Consider the following 18,995-nt stretch of genomic DNA (forward strand, 5'->3'; position numbering starts at 1 on the left):
GACCTAAAAAACACACACAAAAGCCGCATAGTTTTTTTTATTAAGTGTTTGGATCGGGTCCCCTCCCCTCAAAAAAGACGCAAAAAACAAAAATCGTGTGTATTAGGTTGACTTTGGGAAGAACCTGTTGAGGTTCACCCTCGTCCAAAAAATAATTAAGCAGCAGCAAATCAAATGAGGAACAGATACTTGGCTACTAACTGCTATCCAGGCCGCACCTCTGCATACTCCTGTAGACTACAAGTCATTAAACACCTTAAGTTTTTACTTAACAGCAGTTATATGCTTGCTCCAGTTTTTTTTTTTTTTTTTCAAAAAAAAACTTCTTCTAAACCCTCTTGAGCAAGTCATATGTTTCACCACGTTTAAATTTTCGCACTTACGAAAACAAAGTATTGCAGATACGATAAAAAAAATCCCTAAGACGAAAACGAACCTGAAAAGCACAAAGCATAAATCGAAAGCCGTTGTAGTTAAGAAAAAACTGAAAATAAATAAATATGGTATTGATTTTGAAAAAATGCCAAAAGTGTCCTTTTTTCAAAAAGTTGCCTTTTTTGCTCAATAGTGACACGGTGTCACCCAGAGTGAAAAATTGTCAAAAAAGCACTAAAAGTGTCCCTTTGGAAACCCTGCTGCCAAGATCTAAGTGCAGATTAAGTACTGGCAACGGCCAACATTCACACAACAGTTAATTAAGCGAATGGCGAATTCTAATAATTGAATTCCATATTTTGTTAGAAATAATGGATATCTTCTCAAGCAAAAACTTAACCCATATAGGTGGTGAATTGGGCAGATCAAATTGGTTTAAAATCTAGTACAGGAAAGACAAAATTTTTCTCATTAAATCACCCCGGTTCTCTTTCACTAACTGTAAATCAAGTACAGTTGGTTCTGATCTATAGTTTCACCTACTTTGGCTCCCAATTTTGTGCTTATGGAACTTCAGACACCAATATTCAACAGAGGCTGCAGAAAGTACAGGCGGTCTTTTCTTCCCTCAAAAAACCATTGAGAAACCGTAGTGAAATTAATGCACATTCTGAGGTTCAAAACTACCTAGGTTTGGTTCGAACAATCCTTCTTTACGGGTGCGAAACTTTGTCAGTGAAGTAACTACATAACACTGTACTATGGGTGTTTTAGAATACTTGTCTGCGTAGTGTCCTAAGGGTATATATGCATGATCACATATTAAGTATGGATATACGATGAATGGGTGGTATCAAGAGATGCACTGTAACCGCGATCAAGGAGCGTCGACCAAAATGATTGGGCCATGTCTTACGGAGCCTATCTGAGTACTTGTCTTCCCAAATCGTAATAACTGAGCCCCTCAGCTCTTGAAAGAGACAACAGAGAGGGCAGTAGAAAATATGGTGGAGCCCGATTAAAGTAGATCTTGAATCTATTGTGGGATTACGACAGTTCGATCATGGATTGTCAACTCTATGGTTCTACCTAAAACTCCACTGACAGCAGAGCGCATTAAATGATCCATCAGGTCTCGAAGATCCTTAATGCCAGGAAAGGTCCGACACCTGGTTCCGGCCACAAGTACACGTTCAGGGTTAAGTAAGATAAAATATTTAATTTCAAAGAATGTCTATGACAAGACCCGAAGGACTTAATTTACATTTCGGAGTCATAAAACCATAAACATATTTCATAAAAATAGCAAGACAACTAAACAACTGGCTAAACAATGTCAATAACAACGAAATCAGAAAGGCAAAGCCATTCATTTCTAAAAAAAAAATTAGGCGGCAAATGTCAAAGAGTTAAAAAGGTAAAAACTAAATCAAAATTAAAAAACAGGTCCTGCGATGGCGCAGTGGATTTGACCTTAGCTTGGTAATACGGGACCCAGAGATCAAATGACGCTGCAGGAATGCACTGCAGGACCAACGCAGGGACCTTAATAGTCAAGAAGCGTCGTTAATTCTTAAATAATAATTAAAAAACAGTGAGATAAAATTAGCGTTGAATAGGTTTAAAAGAGACATATTAACGAAGGGGAGGGAATAAAAGAATCAAACGAACATGAGACTTAGGCATCACCAGTGCCAAAAACCAGAAAACCAGCAGCTTATTTTATCAATACAATAGGGACAAAGGGTTTTTCATACCCAGAAGTTAAGCAACGAATGGGGAAAAGATAAATACAGGTTTAGAAACAGTATGCGGCAAGTGGTGCCCGGATGGAGAGCGTCTTCGGGGAAAATGTTTTTCGTACGAAGGTTTATTATTGCATTTTTCGCAAAAGGGAGGCACAACATTTTTTTTTCTTTGCTCAAGAGTTTCCAGCTTGTCCATTCTCAGAAGGAGCGAGTGAGGTGCCCTAACATCTTTAAAGATTATTCTCTGGGCTATTTTTTCTGATTTATAACAGGTAATGCCAGCGTCCCAAATTCAACATGCATATTCAAGATGTGGGCGGACGAAGGAATTATAGATCTGTAAAGAATGGGATGGGGGGGGGACGTTAAATTTATTCAAAAGCTTAAAGAAAGAGTTGGACGCATTAGCTTTATGGAAAATATCTTTAGCGTGGAAATCGTAACTACAAGTAATTTAGAGGAAGACACAGAAATATTTGGGGGTGTAGGGTTGGGGAAAAGAGGTGAGATTTTAAGGAAACATATTGGAATTATAATAGGTTTAAAGGGAATTACTCTCATGCCCAAGATCGCAGCGTCATCTGCAATATTATTTAGGATACTCTTAAAGTCGTTTACTACTGACTAAAAAAGAAAACTTCCGACGTTCAGACCTCCATAAAAACTATAGTTGAATGACTATTGTTCTCAATTCTCGGATTTAAAGTTCTTAACATACCCTTTTTTATTTATTTTATTTATTAATACCAAATACGTTAAGCTTTCAAGCTTGTCGCAACAAACATAATAAATAGAAGTTATGACAATACTGACAACATAATACACACATACAAAATCAATGAAACAATCTTTATTAACTTTACTGATGTTTTGCGAGCTCCACACTCCACATTGCCCGTAGTTCCCAAATGTTAAGCTTTGCGGAAAAGCGGCTTCCAACAACGCAGCGGGAAAACGCACTTCCAACAACGCACGAGGGTCATCGAAAAAGACGCAAGAAATAGTCGACTATCATGGGAAGTAAGTGCCTCTTTATAATAATCAAGTACCACTTCAGAACAATTGTGCTGTTTTTTTAATGCCACAGGAAGGAACATTTGTCACTATCCTTTAGTGGGTAACATTCAGCCAGATGGCACTTGTCTGTTTTTAAATTAGACTAATCATCACAATCAGCAGTGAATATAAACAAGTTAAATATAGTGAGTAAGCATATTCCGAAACTAACGTAGTCAAAATCTATATAGAATGGAAGAAATAGGAATAATTTTGCCTGAAAAGGTTGAAGAGACAGTAATAGAGTCTAAACCAGTCACTGGACTTAGTAGTTCAGCCTATGATGAAGTAGAAACTGATGATTTGTACACAAAGTACAAGAAGCTTCAGATGCAACTAGAATTCTTAGGAGTGCAGGAAGAATACATCAAAGATGAGCAGAGAAATTTGAAGAAAGAACTAGCACATGCCCAAGAAGAAGTAAAAAGAATTCAGAGTGTACCCCTTGTCATTGGTCAATTCTTAGAAGCTGTTGATCAAAATACTGGTATTGTTGGAAGTACAACAGGTAGGCACAATCTAGAAAATAAGTCTAGCTTGCTTTGATCCTGAAGATAAATTGTGTTGATATTATAGTGTATGGGCTTTTTGCTATTTTGGAAAGTAGTTGAATTAGGCTATAGGTGAATGAAAAGTAAAATTTTAGTTTATTGTCTTTTGACTATCTCAGAAAGGGGTTAGGTTAGGAAAATGAAACTTTCAGGGATAGGTCTACAGACTAAAGTATATCCCAGGAAGGTATTTTGAAGTAACAACCTCCACTCCTTCTCCCTGAATTTGCCTAGGCTACATGACAGGTCTATATCTTTTGAAATTTTGACAAAACAACATTTTACCTTAATTTTCAGTTACCAGTTGCTTTTTTTCTGCCTTTAGTTCTGAAAAATACAATTCCTGTTATTTGAGTCAAATTCTGAGCCATATCAATGTTTTTTTGTTTTTTTTTTTGTTTTTAATTTAGCCTAGGAAATGTATTTGCATATCTATAAAACCTTATGAATTGGGATTGAGCAAACTTGTGAAGGTGAAAACAATTTTGTTATACTTCATTCAAGCAGAAGATCTATTTTAGATCTATCTAACACACATTTTTAAAAGTCATCAAATTTCAGGACCCTAAAGAGAGAGAAGGAGTAGAGGTAGGTACTTCAAAACACCTTCCCAGGATATACTTTAGCCTTTAGACCCATCCCTGCAAGTTTCATTTTTCCTAACCTAACCCCTTTCCAAGATAGCAAAAAGTCAATAAGCTAGAATTTTACCAAATGAAACTCAGGAATGTATATCCAGAGCCTAAATGATCTCTTTGGAAGATCTTTAATTGGTAAAATTATAGCAGCTTATATAACCAGCTTTCCTATAAAGTGAATGTTCCATTTGATGCCTTTTTTAAAGCAATTTATAAATATAATAATTGCTTCTACCCTGAACTGTGATTCAAGCACTTTTTTACCTGTTAAAAATGACAAATTTTCAAAAAATTATGACAGTTTGTATAACTGACTTACCAATAAAGCAACCATACCACTTGGTGCCTTTTCATATTTTCTCTGCACTGTTTTCAACAAAATAATACTACTTATTCTCAGTGCTAAAATTATTTATAAGGAGGTTAGGTAAGGTTAAAAAGTGCTTAAGATTAAATTTAAGGTAGCCTAGAAGTGATTATTATATTTGTAAGGAACATAATAAAGGTATCAAGTGATATGTTCACTTCTTTGATAAGCCAGTTATATGAACTGCTATAATTTTACCCTTTAATCTTGTGATTCCCCATAGGCTGTATTAAGCACTGATCTTTGATGATCTTTAACAAGCCTTAGGGTATTTTATGGGTATAATCTATGGCATCTAGAGAAGAAGGCCATGGTTTGTTTAGCCACTTCCTATCCAGATATAGATAAATCTCCAAAGCTACCAGTAGTCCAGCACAATTTGACAAAATTCCCAAAGCTTCCAGTACTTTAGCTACACAACTTGTGTTTTGACAGTGTTTCTTTGAGTAAAAGGCATTTTCAAGTATAAAATTAGCATTTTCAGACAAAACCTGCTAACAAATTTGAAAATTGCAAAGTAGCATTGCTAATTTGCTACCCATCCACCAACAACCTGAACATATCTACACTAGTAGAGATAACTGTTTTTGTTTTCACTAAGGAGATTCCACAGCCTCTACTAAAGATACTAAAACTCTACTAAACTCTATTAAAGAGGAACTTGTTCCTCAGCTTATTGCCTAGTCATTTCAAGGAAAGCTTTTAAGAGTAACCATAAATTGACAATGCCATGCCATTGTCAATATTTAACTATATTGACAATGACATGCACCTGTTCTCTGATGATGCCAAACTCTTTAATATTGCATGCCCTCAGAGTATCCAGTGCAACATAGATGAGCTACAAGTTTGGACCCAAGACTGGCTTCTCCAATTTAATGTAGGAAAGTGCTGTGTCTTACACTTTGGACCCAATAACCCAATGGCAAACTACACAATCTACAACCCCACCACCAAATAAGAGAGCAACTAGAGAACAAAGCAGAAGAAAGGGATCTTGGTGTCATTATTGATGATAAACTTAAATTTCACAGCCATGTCCATCATGTTGTCTCCCATGCAAGCTCTAGTCTTGGACTACCAAAACAAACCATCAACAGCAGACAGGCATCTATATTTATGAAACTATGTAAGGCTCTTGTCAGACCCCATCTCAATTTTGGCATGTGTCTTGCTGGTCCTTCTTATTGACAAGATGTGAGGCTCATTGAAAACATACAGAGACAAGCAACGAAATGCATACAAAGTCTAGCATCAACCTCATATGAGGACTGCCTCAGGTATCTCAGTCTACCAACTCTGGTTTACTGATGCTTTTGCAGCAATATGATGCTTACTTAAAAGCTGCTGAATGAAAAGTCAGCTATCTTTGGTGGCAATCTCAGTACCAGCCAGCACAACATAAGAGGACATTCCAAGAAGCTACCAAAGTCAAGCTCCCAATCTAAAACATGCTAAACATCCTTTTCAAGGAGAATCATAAACCATTAAAATCAACTGAAAGATTCAACTGTCAGTGCTCCCTCCATCCAGTCCTTCAAAAACCAACTTGACAAACAGTAGGAGAAGAAGCAGTGGAAGTTTGACTGACAGTCATCAACCCAAGAGCACTACAGGTCTGGAAGACCTTAAAGCTCTCAGATGGATTAAAATGAAATTCAAAATGGTGAGGTATAATAATTCCAGAATTTACAAGCTTGTATACCATTACCCTGTTTATGACAATAAGTTAAGGACTTTAGGTTAAACTGCTGAAGACAGGATGGATATAGGACTCCATATAATTCTTCAATGCATTTTAATGCCCTCTAGACTGATTTTAGGGCAGCTGTCAGTGTTGTCAATTAGGCATGTATAGGCTAATATACATTTTGTATAGAAAAGAGTTGGTGATGCAACTTCAGCTTGATTTCAACCAGAGTACCAAATTCTCTATCTGCATGGCTTCTGGTGATAACTTTGCAGGAGAAAGCATTGAAGTATCAAATTAAAATCTTCAAGCACCATCCAGCAAGTGGATGCATGCATCTAGGTCTCTTTGTGTTGGCATAATGTTCTCTATGAAAATATAACAGTTCAAAATAGGGATGAAACGTTTTAATTGACAGTGAAATAAATATAAAATTTTAACTGAGTATTTTGGTCACATATACAGTGTCCATTATCAATTTTTAGCTGATGATGGACACTGTATGTGTGTTCTATCTGTTCTATCTGCAATACATTGCTTGTCTGCCATAAGAACTCCTGCACTTTATTGCAGAATGTCAGAATTGCTGAACAGAAGAAGAAAGTAAATTCTATTAAGATACAGTGGTATCTTAAGAACTCTTAATTTTTTAACTGAAACTCTTGGACCCTATTTATGGAAGATGACTCTTGATGAAGTTGGCAGAAATCAGCTGGTGAAAGTGTTGACTTTTCTGCATCTCAATGAATTTTCAAAGCCAATTTCTGCTCATAGTTTATTATATGTTGTCAGGAATCTACCTGTTGTGATGCAAAAAAAGATTGCTAGTTGACACATTTAACTTAGTCCAGTTACCCAGACTTTCATTGGAGCCAGAAAGGATAGAAGACAAGTGGAACAACAGGATCCTGGGAGGAAAATATCCAAACTTGCCTGAAGTCATAAAAATGCTTTGATTATTTCACATAGGTCTACCAGGATTAAGTGAGGTTTCTCCCTTTCCAGACGACTTCTCAGCAAAGAAGATGTTTTAATGAATGGGCAAACTTTGAATGCAAAACTGTGTGTGATAGACAAGTTTGGCAGATTTGTAGGGCATGTGCAAAATGTTGCTGTCACTGAAGATCTGATAAAACTGTCTAAATCTACTAAAAAGAGCTATGATTTCTACCTTGAAGGTAAAAGCTGAGAAAGAGCAGCAGGATCTGGAAGCAAGAGAATGGCTGAGGAATAACCAGCTTGCTAAAACCTCTTTGAAAAAACAGACAAAAGACAGACATGCTCTTGAAAAATTATCTTAAAGAAAATAAAAGAACCGTTAGGTTTCAAGGAACAGGCCACAAACGAGTTACTGAAGAACTGGCTCAACAAGTACTGTTAAGGACATGGTCAAGATACAGCTAGCACAGGCTATGATAGATGGAACAACCAGTAGCAGTTATAGTCAAAGAAACAGTTTCTTATCACATCCCTTTTCCAGTAGACAGTGCAAAAAATGGAAGCAAACAGGTTTTGTGTTCTAGTTACCAAATTCTTATCTCTTTCATCATATTTTTGTATCTGATTTTTGTGTTCTAAAGTAAAGCATTCAGAAGGAAAAAGCTCCTATGAAATGATGATTCTCAGGTGGTTGGTTTCTTAATTATCACTTGGCCTCTGATCATGGAGAGATGTCTGCAAATGATCACTCCCATGTTTTTTCTTATTCAAGCATTATTTGCTGTTGTAGTCACTGCTTTTTCTTTCAAAAGCTTTCTGAAAACTGAGTTTTGTGGTCAATTTTGCATCCAGAATGATTCCTTGAGAGGTCCCTTTTTTTACTAAAAATAGGTCCCCAAGTCCCTATTTTCACCACTTAAACCTGTGGCAGCCCTGCTTTCTTCCTCTAAGCATGCTTTGAGTAGAGTTCCTCAGGAAGGTCTTTTGAATCACATACTATTCAGTGTCTTCATCAGTGATCCACCTTCGACTATCATCAGTAAACTAATTCTCTATGCTGACTACCTGAAGCTCCTTGGACCAGCCTTGTCCTGCCAAGATCCTTACCCTTCTACAAAGTAATCTTTACCTGCTTGATCAGTGTGCAGAGGCTTGTCTTCTTAAAATTGATGTTTCTAAATACCATGTCATTCACTTTGGCAAAATAAACCCTTGTTGCTCTTATTTTTTCTCAGGCAACCTGCTCTCATCTGTTAATACTGAGCAAGATCTTGGAGTCACTATTGATAATGAATTAAAATCCAGCACTCATGCTAAGAAGTCTGCTGCTGGTGTTAGGTCAACTATGAGGCTGATTAAGCATACTCTTTCCACTCTTTTGCATAAAATCATCTGTCTTATTTATAAGGGATTTGAGCACCAAAATATTGAAGTTGGAATGGCTGTAGCCTCCCCTTATTTTAAAAAAGTTTTGAAAGATGCACAGAGACTAAAGTGATATCCAGCATACAGGAACTTTCCTACTCTGCAAAATTACCAAAGCTGAAACTCCCAACAATTGTATACTGGAAAAATGGAGGTGATGCCACTTTAGCCTAAAAGTTAATGAGAACTAATACACTCCCAGTATTATATCCCACTGTTGGTCCAAACTGAAGAATAGAGGTCATCACTGGAAACTTGTTAAGTAGTCTACCCTATCCAAAGTTCGAACTCAATTCTTTTCTTAAAGAATCGTCAATAGTTGGAATAAACTATCTGAAGAAACTGTTACTGCTGAATCTGTGGACATCTTCAAATGAACGCCTGATGCTGAGTGGTCCTCCAGGGAGTGTAAAATCAACTGGGAAGCAATTATTGATCAGTGTACAGCACCTGGTCACTCAAGAATTTTGAATACAACTTAAATCATCAACTCTGGAGCTCTACAAGAGTAAATCCTTAGATTACTCCAAGCTGCAATTTAAGGTAAAACAGATCTTCTGCTCAAATAGAGACACAATTTTTTTTTTAAATCTCACATTTTTGCTCAATCCTCATTTATAATGTTGTAAAGATAAATTGAATTCTTAAATTTATGAATAAGTATTTATACAGCATAAAATTCTACTGAAATAACAAGAATTAGATTTTCAAAATTAAAGCCAATGAAAAATAATTGAAAACACAAAGTTAAAATAAAATGTTTTTTTTTGTCAAAATTCAGATTTGCATAAACCTGTCATGTTTGCAGTCTTCTAAGCCCCAAAGAAAAAAAAAACCCAAAAAGGTGGTATCTTCCTAGGGTATGTTTTTGGTCCTGGAATCATATCTGGAAGTTTCATTCACCAAACTTAACTACTTCCCAGGATAGAAACAAGCCCTAAACTAAAATTTTAAATAATTAATTGGCTAAAGGTAAATTATTGGATTATATTTTAAGATAGCAGAAATCTCCTCATCTGCGTTTTGATTGACTAACACTTTTTTTTTATTGCTTTAGCTAGATAGAAGGTGAACACATAACTGGATTGACTTTTGTTTGCTCTTCCGAAATATACTAATGGTATGTATCCTTTTCTTTTTGAGCTCTTAAAGTGACACTCTATTCTTGGTTACAAAATGATTACTAGAAATTCTGAGAACTGCCTCAAAGCAATCATAAACACTTATATCAATTCTAAAAGTGTATTGCTTCATTCCTCCTCCCTTTAATGGATAACTATGGCCTGTAATTCACTATATAGTTTACAATGAAACTAGCTAATGTTTTCTGAAAGCACAACTCTTCTTCCTCCCTATTATCTAGAATTTTGGTTAATCAGCAGGAATAATAGGATTGCGCATATAGTGAGCTATGTATTTATCCATCACAACGGGGGGGGGGGGGAAGCAATGCCCTTTTTATTATTGGTTGGTCTAGTAGTACTACTTTTCTGGAGAAAGCATCTTAATAAAATATAAGTGGTACTAATAGATTACTCATGTGATGATTTTGTCAAATATAATAGTTTTTATCCTGAAAATACCTAGATAACAGTCTAGAATTACTACTCTTCTGAAGGAAGCATCTTAATAAAATACAAGTGATACTAATCCTTATTTAATATTGTTTTAAATATAGTTTTTTCTCTTAAAATAGCCCCTCCTCCATGAACACTTCTGATAGTCCTGTATACAGCTTTAAAATATTTCTTCATTCATACAATCTGGCCATTTGTCCTTTTTGAAGGATTTTTGAGGACTTGTGGTAATATGGCCCCTGTGTACTCCAGCCCTCCTGTAATGCAACATGTCTAAATCATTGAATATTTCTTGACAATTTTTGCTAATATATTACATGATCGAACAGTTTTTTGTACACACACTACTGTTATTGTGCTCATTGTATAGCTATTGACCTTTGGTTTTGATTGCTTAGTCTGAATTTGACTACATGTGATAAAAGTGTAGCCTAGCATTTTCAGCTTACTTCTAAAGCAGGTATTTAAAGACCATTTAATAGAAAAAAGTTAAAAGAACTTAATATGAAAGATTTGATTTTTGCCTTTCATCAATCATGGAATTTATTACCTCTATCAACTAGTACATTGTGTTGGAAAAACTTATCACCAGATGTAGTCACCAATTCTAGCAATAATCCATAAATTATTGTAACTTTAGAAGTAAGATCTCGTGCCATAAAATGGATAAAGAGGGGAAAAAATATGAAATGTCTGATAGAAAAAAAATGTGGGAAAAAAATAAAATAAAAAAGATAGAAAATAAAGAGGGAAAAAATATGATGTGTCTGATAGAAATATCTATAAAAGATATTTCTAGTTCTACAATAACAAATCAGAAAGATAACAATTTAATGGTATGTATGAATGAATGAACTTTATTACCCGTAAAGTATAAAAAACACAAAGTACGGAATATTATAAATAAATAAACAAAAACAAATACGATAAACAGCGAAGGAAAACAAAATTCAAACTAACAAAAGACAATATGGACTAATCAACCAGTATCAATATGGAAAAAAGGCTGCAGAGGGTCATAAACGTGAATAAAGTTGACAGTCTTTTTACATAAATCATCACTGGAAGACCGAATCCGAGAAGGCACATCTACTAAACCAAATCGAGCAATTATTTTTTTGTTTCGGTGCCATCTAGGAAGCCGGAGGAGGTATCTACTCTATTCGTGAACAAGTACCTCATGTTTCAGCAATGTTTAACCAAATTAAAAAAAAAAGAAGAAATTGATGAATTTTTTCATGTTTTGTAAATTGATTGATTCGTGTTATGATTTTAATTCATTATTTTTTTTTATTCATTCTAATGCATTCTCCTTCTAGATTTTAAAGAACCTTTTTGGAATATTTTTACTTCTTCTTCTTCTTATTCAGCAGACAGGCTTTTTAGTCGATACTATTTAGCCCTTTTCCTTTTGGCTCACTCTGTGAGATCGACAGAGCTATGGAGCTGGTTTGTCTTGTATGATTTGCATCTGCTCAGATTTCTTGAAGTATATCTTTTGATATCAGCAGTTGAATTATAAGAGAGTATATATTGATCTCTGTGCTCTGCGAGAGAGTATGGTCAGCAAGACTCTCGGCTGTTAGTGGAATTTTGTGGTGTTTGAAGCATTCTAACATTTTACATCGCAAGGTATACTGTGCAGACGTCAGCATATTACATTCAAATAGGCAATGATCTATTGTTTCATTCTTAAGATTACATGACCTGCAAAGGGGGGACGAAGGAACTTCGCCACTTGAATTAGGGATCTGATATGAAAATGCCTGAAAATTTAGCCCATTTGAACCTGACCGAATTCTATGACAAGTCTTGGAAAGGTGCTTACTTGGAAAAGGTGATAGGGTAGGATTCTTATTATTTATCAGTACCTCTGTAAGTCTCCAGCGGTAAATATCTCTAATGGGGATTGGTCTCCCACTTGGCTGGTCAATATTTAAAGCATTTTTTGCTATTTCATCTGCCTTATGGTTACCTATTATACCCGAGTGGCTTGGAATATACTGTATATGAGTTAAAATACCATTTGAAGCAAAAATATCGATAATCCTAAGACAAAGAAATGTGTCAATATCCATCTTATTTTGAGAAGCTGACGAAAGAAGCTCAAGGCTTGACAAAGAGTCAGAATATATTATAATATTTTTAATATTAACTTTCATATATTCATTAACCATGAGGAAATCTAATGCCATGATTATGGCATTTAGCTTGGCAGACATTACAGATGAATTATCTTGTAATCTCTCTCCTAAAGCGATATTATGGGTATAAAAAATGCTCCGCTTGCCACTTTCTCATTCATTTTGGACCCATCTACAAAAATTTGGAAATGGTTTTTATAAGCAACATTATTTAGCTCGGCAAAATTTTTCTTAATAAAAGAAATGGGGGTAAGTTCTTTGGTCCACTTTGAGAAGTCAGTCTTTATTATGGGGGTTGACCAACTCCAAGGGGGGGTTTGGGGGAATGTGGGTGCAATAGATTTTACTGGCACTGGGAACTTCTTCTGGATATTTGCATATTCATTTGCAACGCCTCTAAACATAGATGGATTTCTTAACCAGTTATGCAGGGTATGAGAATCATTGGCTTCAATTTTTGTAAGGTACTTAATTAGTAGAGATCTTCTTCTTTCATTTATTGGTGATAGTCCACTCTCAGTAAGCAGAAACTTAGTTTTTGTTCGTTTCCTAAGACCAAATATAAGACGAATTATATCATTTTGCGTCGTTTCGATTTTTTGCATGTGGGTCTTAGCACAAGCACCATTTTTACTTAAAAATTGAAATAAAAATCATTCCCCTTCTTCCATTATGCTCATGATTGGGACCACTGGAATTGACAAATTATCTTTTTTTTACTAGATTCGTTTAACCCTAGCCTTTTTTGGTGTGTTTTATATTCCCTCATTAGCTGCTAGAAAAACAAATTTACCAAAAAATCGAATGAATTGTTTAGAATGATTTTTTTCAGTTTTTGATGGAAGTGCTCTACTCAGTATAGTTACCAAAGTATTTAAGATTTTTCTGAACATGTTTGAAGTTTTCTAGGTGTTGAACACAGCTTAGATATCAATATACAGTTATGAAAACTCCTATCTTGCCTGTGAGAAGCCTTAGGTACAGAGATCTGAACTTGGCGCCTCCTCCAAGCCCGCGCTCCGACTTGTAGATCGTACTACAACACCATAGGCGGGAACGCAATTTTGTTCTGCTGAATACACAGCTTAGATACCAATATTGGTCATCTAAGCTATACTGCCAGTTTCCTGTCTCCGTCAACTATCATTGCTACCGCGTTCTGTGTCCCAAAAATAAATCGAGTTTTCATAACTGTATTGGTATCTAAGCTGTGGTGTTGAGATAGAAGCTTTTTCAATCTAAGATTATATTCTAATCTATAAACTTAAAGGCAATCGAGAATCTCTCTCTCTCTCTCTTGAAATTTAGGCCTGAAATTATAGTTTCTTTTTATCCCTATGAATATATTCTAACATCCCCTCCGCCCACTTATGTACAGATAAATTTGAATTGTGTTTATTGCCACTGTAATGTATTCTAGCATGACTGAAGTTTGTACTTATGACTTGGTGCCAATATTCTTTAGAACCCATTTTCTTCTTTTCAGGGTCAAACTACTATGTACGTATACTATCCACAATAGACAGAGAGTTATTAAAGCCTTCTGCAAGTGTGGCTCTCCATAAGCACAGTAATGCTCTTGTTGATGTCCTTCCTCCAGAAGCAGATTCCTCTATTTCTATGCTTCAACCAGGTAATTATCTAATTCATTAGATTTCTGAATTGTTTTCTTGTAAGAAGGCATGGATTGTGTGGATTAAAATATTATTAATAAAGGTGATACTTTTTGGTTGTGGGTACTGTCGTTTGTACCACCAAATTTATGGATTGCTAGGGACAAATCTCATCTGAGATTTTAGGAAAATTGGAAAAATTTAGGCTTAATGATGGCTCTTTCTTCATACTTTTGATGGCTCTTTGGCCTACAAGCTGTACCTTTGTATACCTTTACTGTCAGTGATGCATTTGCCTTCCATTACCACAGACAAACTACAAAGAAAATGGAAATGTTTTAAAAAGGAATAGATGGCTATAAAAGCCAATCAGAAATAAGAGGGAAGAAAGACAATGCATTTATTTTTTCTTGTGTCTGTGTCATTTAAAGACAATGCAACTAGCGGGAACATTCTAAAAATATAAACAAAAAAGCGCTTGGGTTAAATTACCCTTCTAATAAAAATACAAACTAGATATATTAATGCAATTGCCTTTTTAAAAAAAAATCTTGGCGGCATCCCCCCCCCAGCTATGGCACCAGGGCAAGTTGACTTGGTTACCCTCAATAGATGTAGTTCAGCAATACAAATGTAGACATGTGTGAAGGGGTCAATTCTGACAGGCTTATACAGAAATGCCAATTTTATGCGAAGATAATTGCAGCCTTAGGGCTGTAATCAAGGAAAAAGAAAGTAAAAAAAAAAATCAAGCCTCTGCCTTTAAACAAACTCCAAAGAGCAACTAAAGGGAATTCACAGAATAACCATTGAGTTTCACTAAATTAAATTACCATTGGATTTATTTTAATTAGGTAACTCGGCTACTTTTCTTCTTGGAATCTTAGCTGAATCATAATTTTCAGTCAGCTAAACATATTCTAGATCTAAAATCAATTTTGTTGAATATTAAAGAACTTTGACAAGTACGTGTTGTTTTCTCTTTTTTTTCTCTTTTTTTTTAGGACGGCGCACAATGTCTTTCAAACAGTTTAGGTTAAAGAAAAGCAATCGGTTTCCCCATAGAAAAAAAAAATGGATTTGGCACTATATTAGGGTGCAATAGTTATTTTATAAGTTTTTAAAGTCATTCTTTCTATGGAAGCTACTAGTAACTTTGGTAATTTACCCCTCAAGTAAGAAGTTTCATGATTGCTGTCATGCCTAAAGATTTTGTCTCTAATTTTCATACTTTTTAGATACTTGCCAAAAATCATTTTCCCAATGTTTTCAAAGGAAGGATTAGTTGGGCAACGCTCAGATATGTTCGGTCATACTTTATCATCCTAATCTACATTTTTCTGCTGGCGCCTTTCTTTGAAAACTGCTTTGCAAACAGTTTTTTTCGCAATTACCCAACAGTTTGAAAAATATCAGATAGAACCTTTATGGCATCAATACTTTATTTTAAAGCAAGTAGTTATTGACAATTACCACAGAAGTTTGAAAATATCAGATAGGAAATTTAGGCGTGACATCAGTGCTTTGTTTTCAAGAAAATATTTTTTGGCAATTACCCAAAAGTGTGGAAATATCAGATAGGACCTATAGGCACAAGACCAATACCTTGTTTTAAAGCAAGTAGTTTTTGGCAATTACCTCAGAAGTTTGAAAACATAAGATAGGAACTTTAGGCATGACATCAATGCTTTGTTTAAAAAAAAAAACAGTTTTTGGCAATTACCCAGAAGTATGGAAATATCAGATAGGACCTATAGGCACAAGTCCAATACCTTGTTTTAAAGCAAGTAGTTTTTGGCAATTACCCCAGAAGTGTGAAAATATCAGATAGGACCTTTAGGTGTGAGACCACTATTTTGTTTTCAAGCAAGTAGTTTTTGGCAATTACCCTAGAAGTTTAAAAATATCAGATGGGACCTTATACACGACAACACGGCTTTGTTTTCGAAAAGCTTTATGACTCTGTCTCTAATATGCTGTTGAAGGGTTTATGCACTTCTTTGTGTTAGCTTTAGAATTGCTTTTTCAGGTTCTGACAGTAGATGAGAAATTTTTTTCTCTAGTTTTGTGTTAGTAATTTTCATATTTTATTAGTTCTTAGTTCTTAGTTATTTTATTAGTTCATAAGTTTTCAAGTATTGAAACATCAATAATCTAGAGTGTTTAATCAAGAGTTTTGTGACCTGATCCAAGACGCTGGGAAGGATGCTCAAATATTTCTATTCTCGTGATAGGATTATTCTAGATTCTATGTATAATTAATTGAATTTGGATAGATTGCTGGTGAAAAAATATGCTTTCAGGTACGCAAGGGTTGCAATAATAACACTTTGTTTTCAAGAAAAAAGAAAATAGAGCTGCTCCTTCTCCTTCTCTGCTTAATCTTTAAGCATCAGGTCTGGTATCTCTCTTTGTTAATTGTGATCAAGAGCCCAAAATGGATGGTGGCATGCATTTAATGTGTTTCATTATTCAGTGACTTCTGGCCAATTTAAAAATGGCAACTGACGAGCTGTAAGGGTGTGGCTTACTATTTTGTGCTTGATTTTTTTTTCTAGTGATTTAGCGGTAACCGCTTCTAGATTAGAATGTATCACAGGAAGCTTTAGTAACACTAAACATTTTTGTGGCAGCTTTTACAGGTGTCAAATCCTAACCCCCTTCCTTCAAAAAATGTAGCCCAGTAGCGGGCTGCCAACAAAGAGGTCTTTTTACAGTCGCATTGTAATGTGTTGCAAAAATGTGTCACTTTTGAGTATTATTCATGTGTCCATGTTTTGGGACATTAATGAACTTAGATTCCGATTCAGTATCAGATTTGGGTAGAAATATGGCACATAATACATCTCCTTCATTCAGGACTCCACAGCAAGCTCGTGGGAGGGGACTGTCAGAGGTTTATTCTAAAAATACTGCCGTAACAATTTGAAGCATGGGTGACCCAAAACAAGGTTCCTGAAAAAAAAATTAACTGCACGAAGTATTTCTAATAGGCAGATTGTAGCAAAAGAAAGTATTAGGGGAGGGGGAGGGGTAGTTAAAGTGTCACAATTGACCAAATTAAAAGCTTCAGAAATCTGCCTTATTTGGGTGTTACATGTGTTGCTTGCATTTGGGAAGTAAAGTGTATTTGATAGGTTTGGTAAAGGATGCTTACACAACTTCACATTGTCAAAAGCCTAAAAACAGATGAACGTTCTCATATTTATTTCAGTATAAGGACAATTACAACCAAATTTTCCATCTTGTGTGTCCAGCAGTGTCTATTGAGATTAGCCTAGTCTAGTAGCCGTGCTGATAGTTTCAAGTGGGGAAACTTGTAATGACAGTATTAATGCTGTTTTTGATATGTTGACACACAGTACTTATCATTATCATTGGTAGTTGCATTAACACACTGAATATCTAGTAACCATTGTCATCAGTTAAAAAAATGTTTTTTTGTAAAAAAAACTAATTAAATTGTGCGTGACAGAAAGGAAGGTGATAGCTAAGGGACATCTGCAGAACTAGTTACAAGGTGTTAGTAAATTCGCTTTCACCCTGTCAAAATAATACCTTCCTTGTGCCCTAAATAACTGCGGTTATGCTATAGACTTTTTTTGTTCTTTCTTTTTTTAGTTCATAGTTGGTGGATAAATCCAGAGCAAGGGTTGGATGGTTGTTTTTGGGCTGATTCCTTTTTAAGGCTTAGAGCACATATATGCAAGGTATATACACTAGAGTTTGTTTTGATTAGGGGAGGTGAATAAAAAAAAAACAGACAAGATAATTAAAAGTACTATAAATAGTGCCAAAAAATGGTCAAATTATCAATAGTCAGGGTTCAATTCTAATTTGACAGTGTTCCGTCAAATAGATTTAAAATATAAATCCAACCTATAGTTTGAAGGTGGTGATGATATTCTTGTTATAGTAGCAAACAGGAAGGTTGTACAAAAGCACAGGATGGCTGGCCTTGAGTCCTTCATTGTACTTCCTGGCTGAGTGGCCATGGAACAGAGATCAGCACGACCAGTATGAATTTTAAAGTCCAATGCTATATTCTTTTTTTTATAATAGCTAGTTCTTACATTGAAACTTCAAAACTTAAACCATGATTTTTTTTCATTTTATCTTAAGCTATATTATTCAAATGGTTAAAAGCTTGGAAACAAATGAATACTCTCATCTTTATTTCAGTATAAGGAACACCTAGAAATTCTTATCACAACCAATCTTTCATCTTGTGTGCGTTTGGTATATCAGGAGATTAGCTTAGTGTGAAAGTAGTGTAGAGAGAATCAAGTGGAACCACTTGTATGGTGCTCTGCATGGTGCATAGCACTGTGCAATGGTGCTTTGGTGATCCTCAGCATTTTTCTTTGTTCGTGTTATGCCATTCTTTTTTAATATAGTTATGGCTCCTTTTTGTGTTGCTACTTTAGTGTATCATGTATCAATGCTACTTTTAGATGAGAAACCAGAAGTATCATACGCTGATATTGGTGGGGCTGATATGCAGAAACAAGAGATGAGAGAAGCAGTTGAACTACCCTTGACTCATTTTGAACTGTACAAACAGATTGGAATTGACCCTCCAAGAGGTGTACTCATGTATGGACCTCCAGGATGTGGCAAAACAATGCTTGCCAAAGCTGTGGCTCATCATACAACAGGTAATTTATTCTTACTTTTCCTTTCCTCAAGAAAAACATTTACGAAGAAAAAGAGTGGAGAATGGGTTAAAGAGTTGCCCTTAAGAACTTCTAAGAATAAAATGATAAGTTTTGTCAAAGATTGTAGGGGAGAATCGGAATTATGTCTAGTCTTCTAGAGTTTTTTTTTTTACTTTGTGTTTTTTTTTTTTTTTTTGTAGTTTTCAATCAACAA

At 35.3% G+C, this 18,995-nt stretch overlaps 1 protein-coding gene across 1 annotated transcript in view; it reads left to right on the forward strand.

Annotated features, from left to right (window-relative positions):
• The first annotated feature begins 3,286 nt into the window (after positions 1-3,286).
• The window catches only part of LOC136026657 (26S proteasome regulatory subunit 6B), a 28,268-nt gene continuing 12,559 nt past the window's right edge, over positions 3,287-18,995 (forward strand). The window contains exons 1-3 of the mRNA XM_065703395.1: positions 3,287-3,687; positions 13,997-14,143; positions 18,578-18,781. Coding sequence (XP_065559467.1) covers positions 3,372-3,687; positions 13,997-14,143; positions 18,578-18,781 — 667 coding nt within the window. The 5' untranslated portion in view covers positions 3,287-3,371. The remainder of the gene's footprint in view (positions 3,688-13,996; positions 14,144-18,577; positions 18,782-18,995) is intronic.

Source organism: Artemia franciscana, chromosome 4 (genome assembly GCF_032884065.1).
Source record: "Artemia franciscana chromosome 4, ASM3288406v1, whole genome shotgun sequence".
In the NCBI taxonomy this organism is placed as follows: Eukaryota; Metazoa; Arthropoda; class Branchiopoda; order Anostraca; family Artemiidae; genus Artemia; species Artemia franciscana.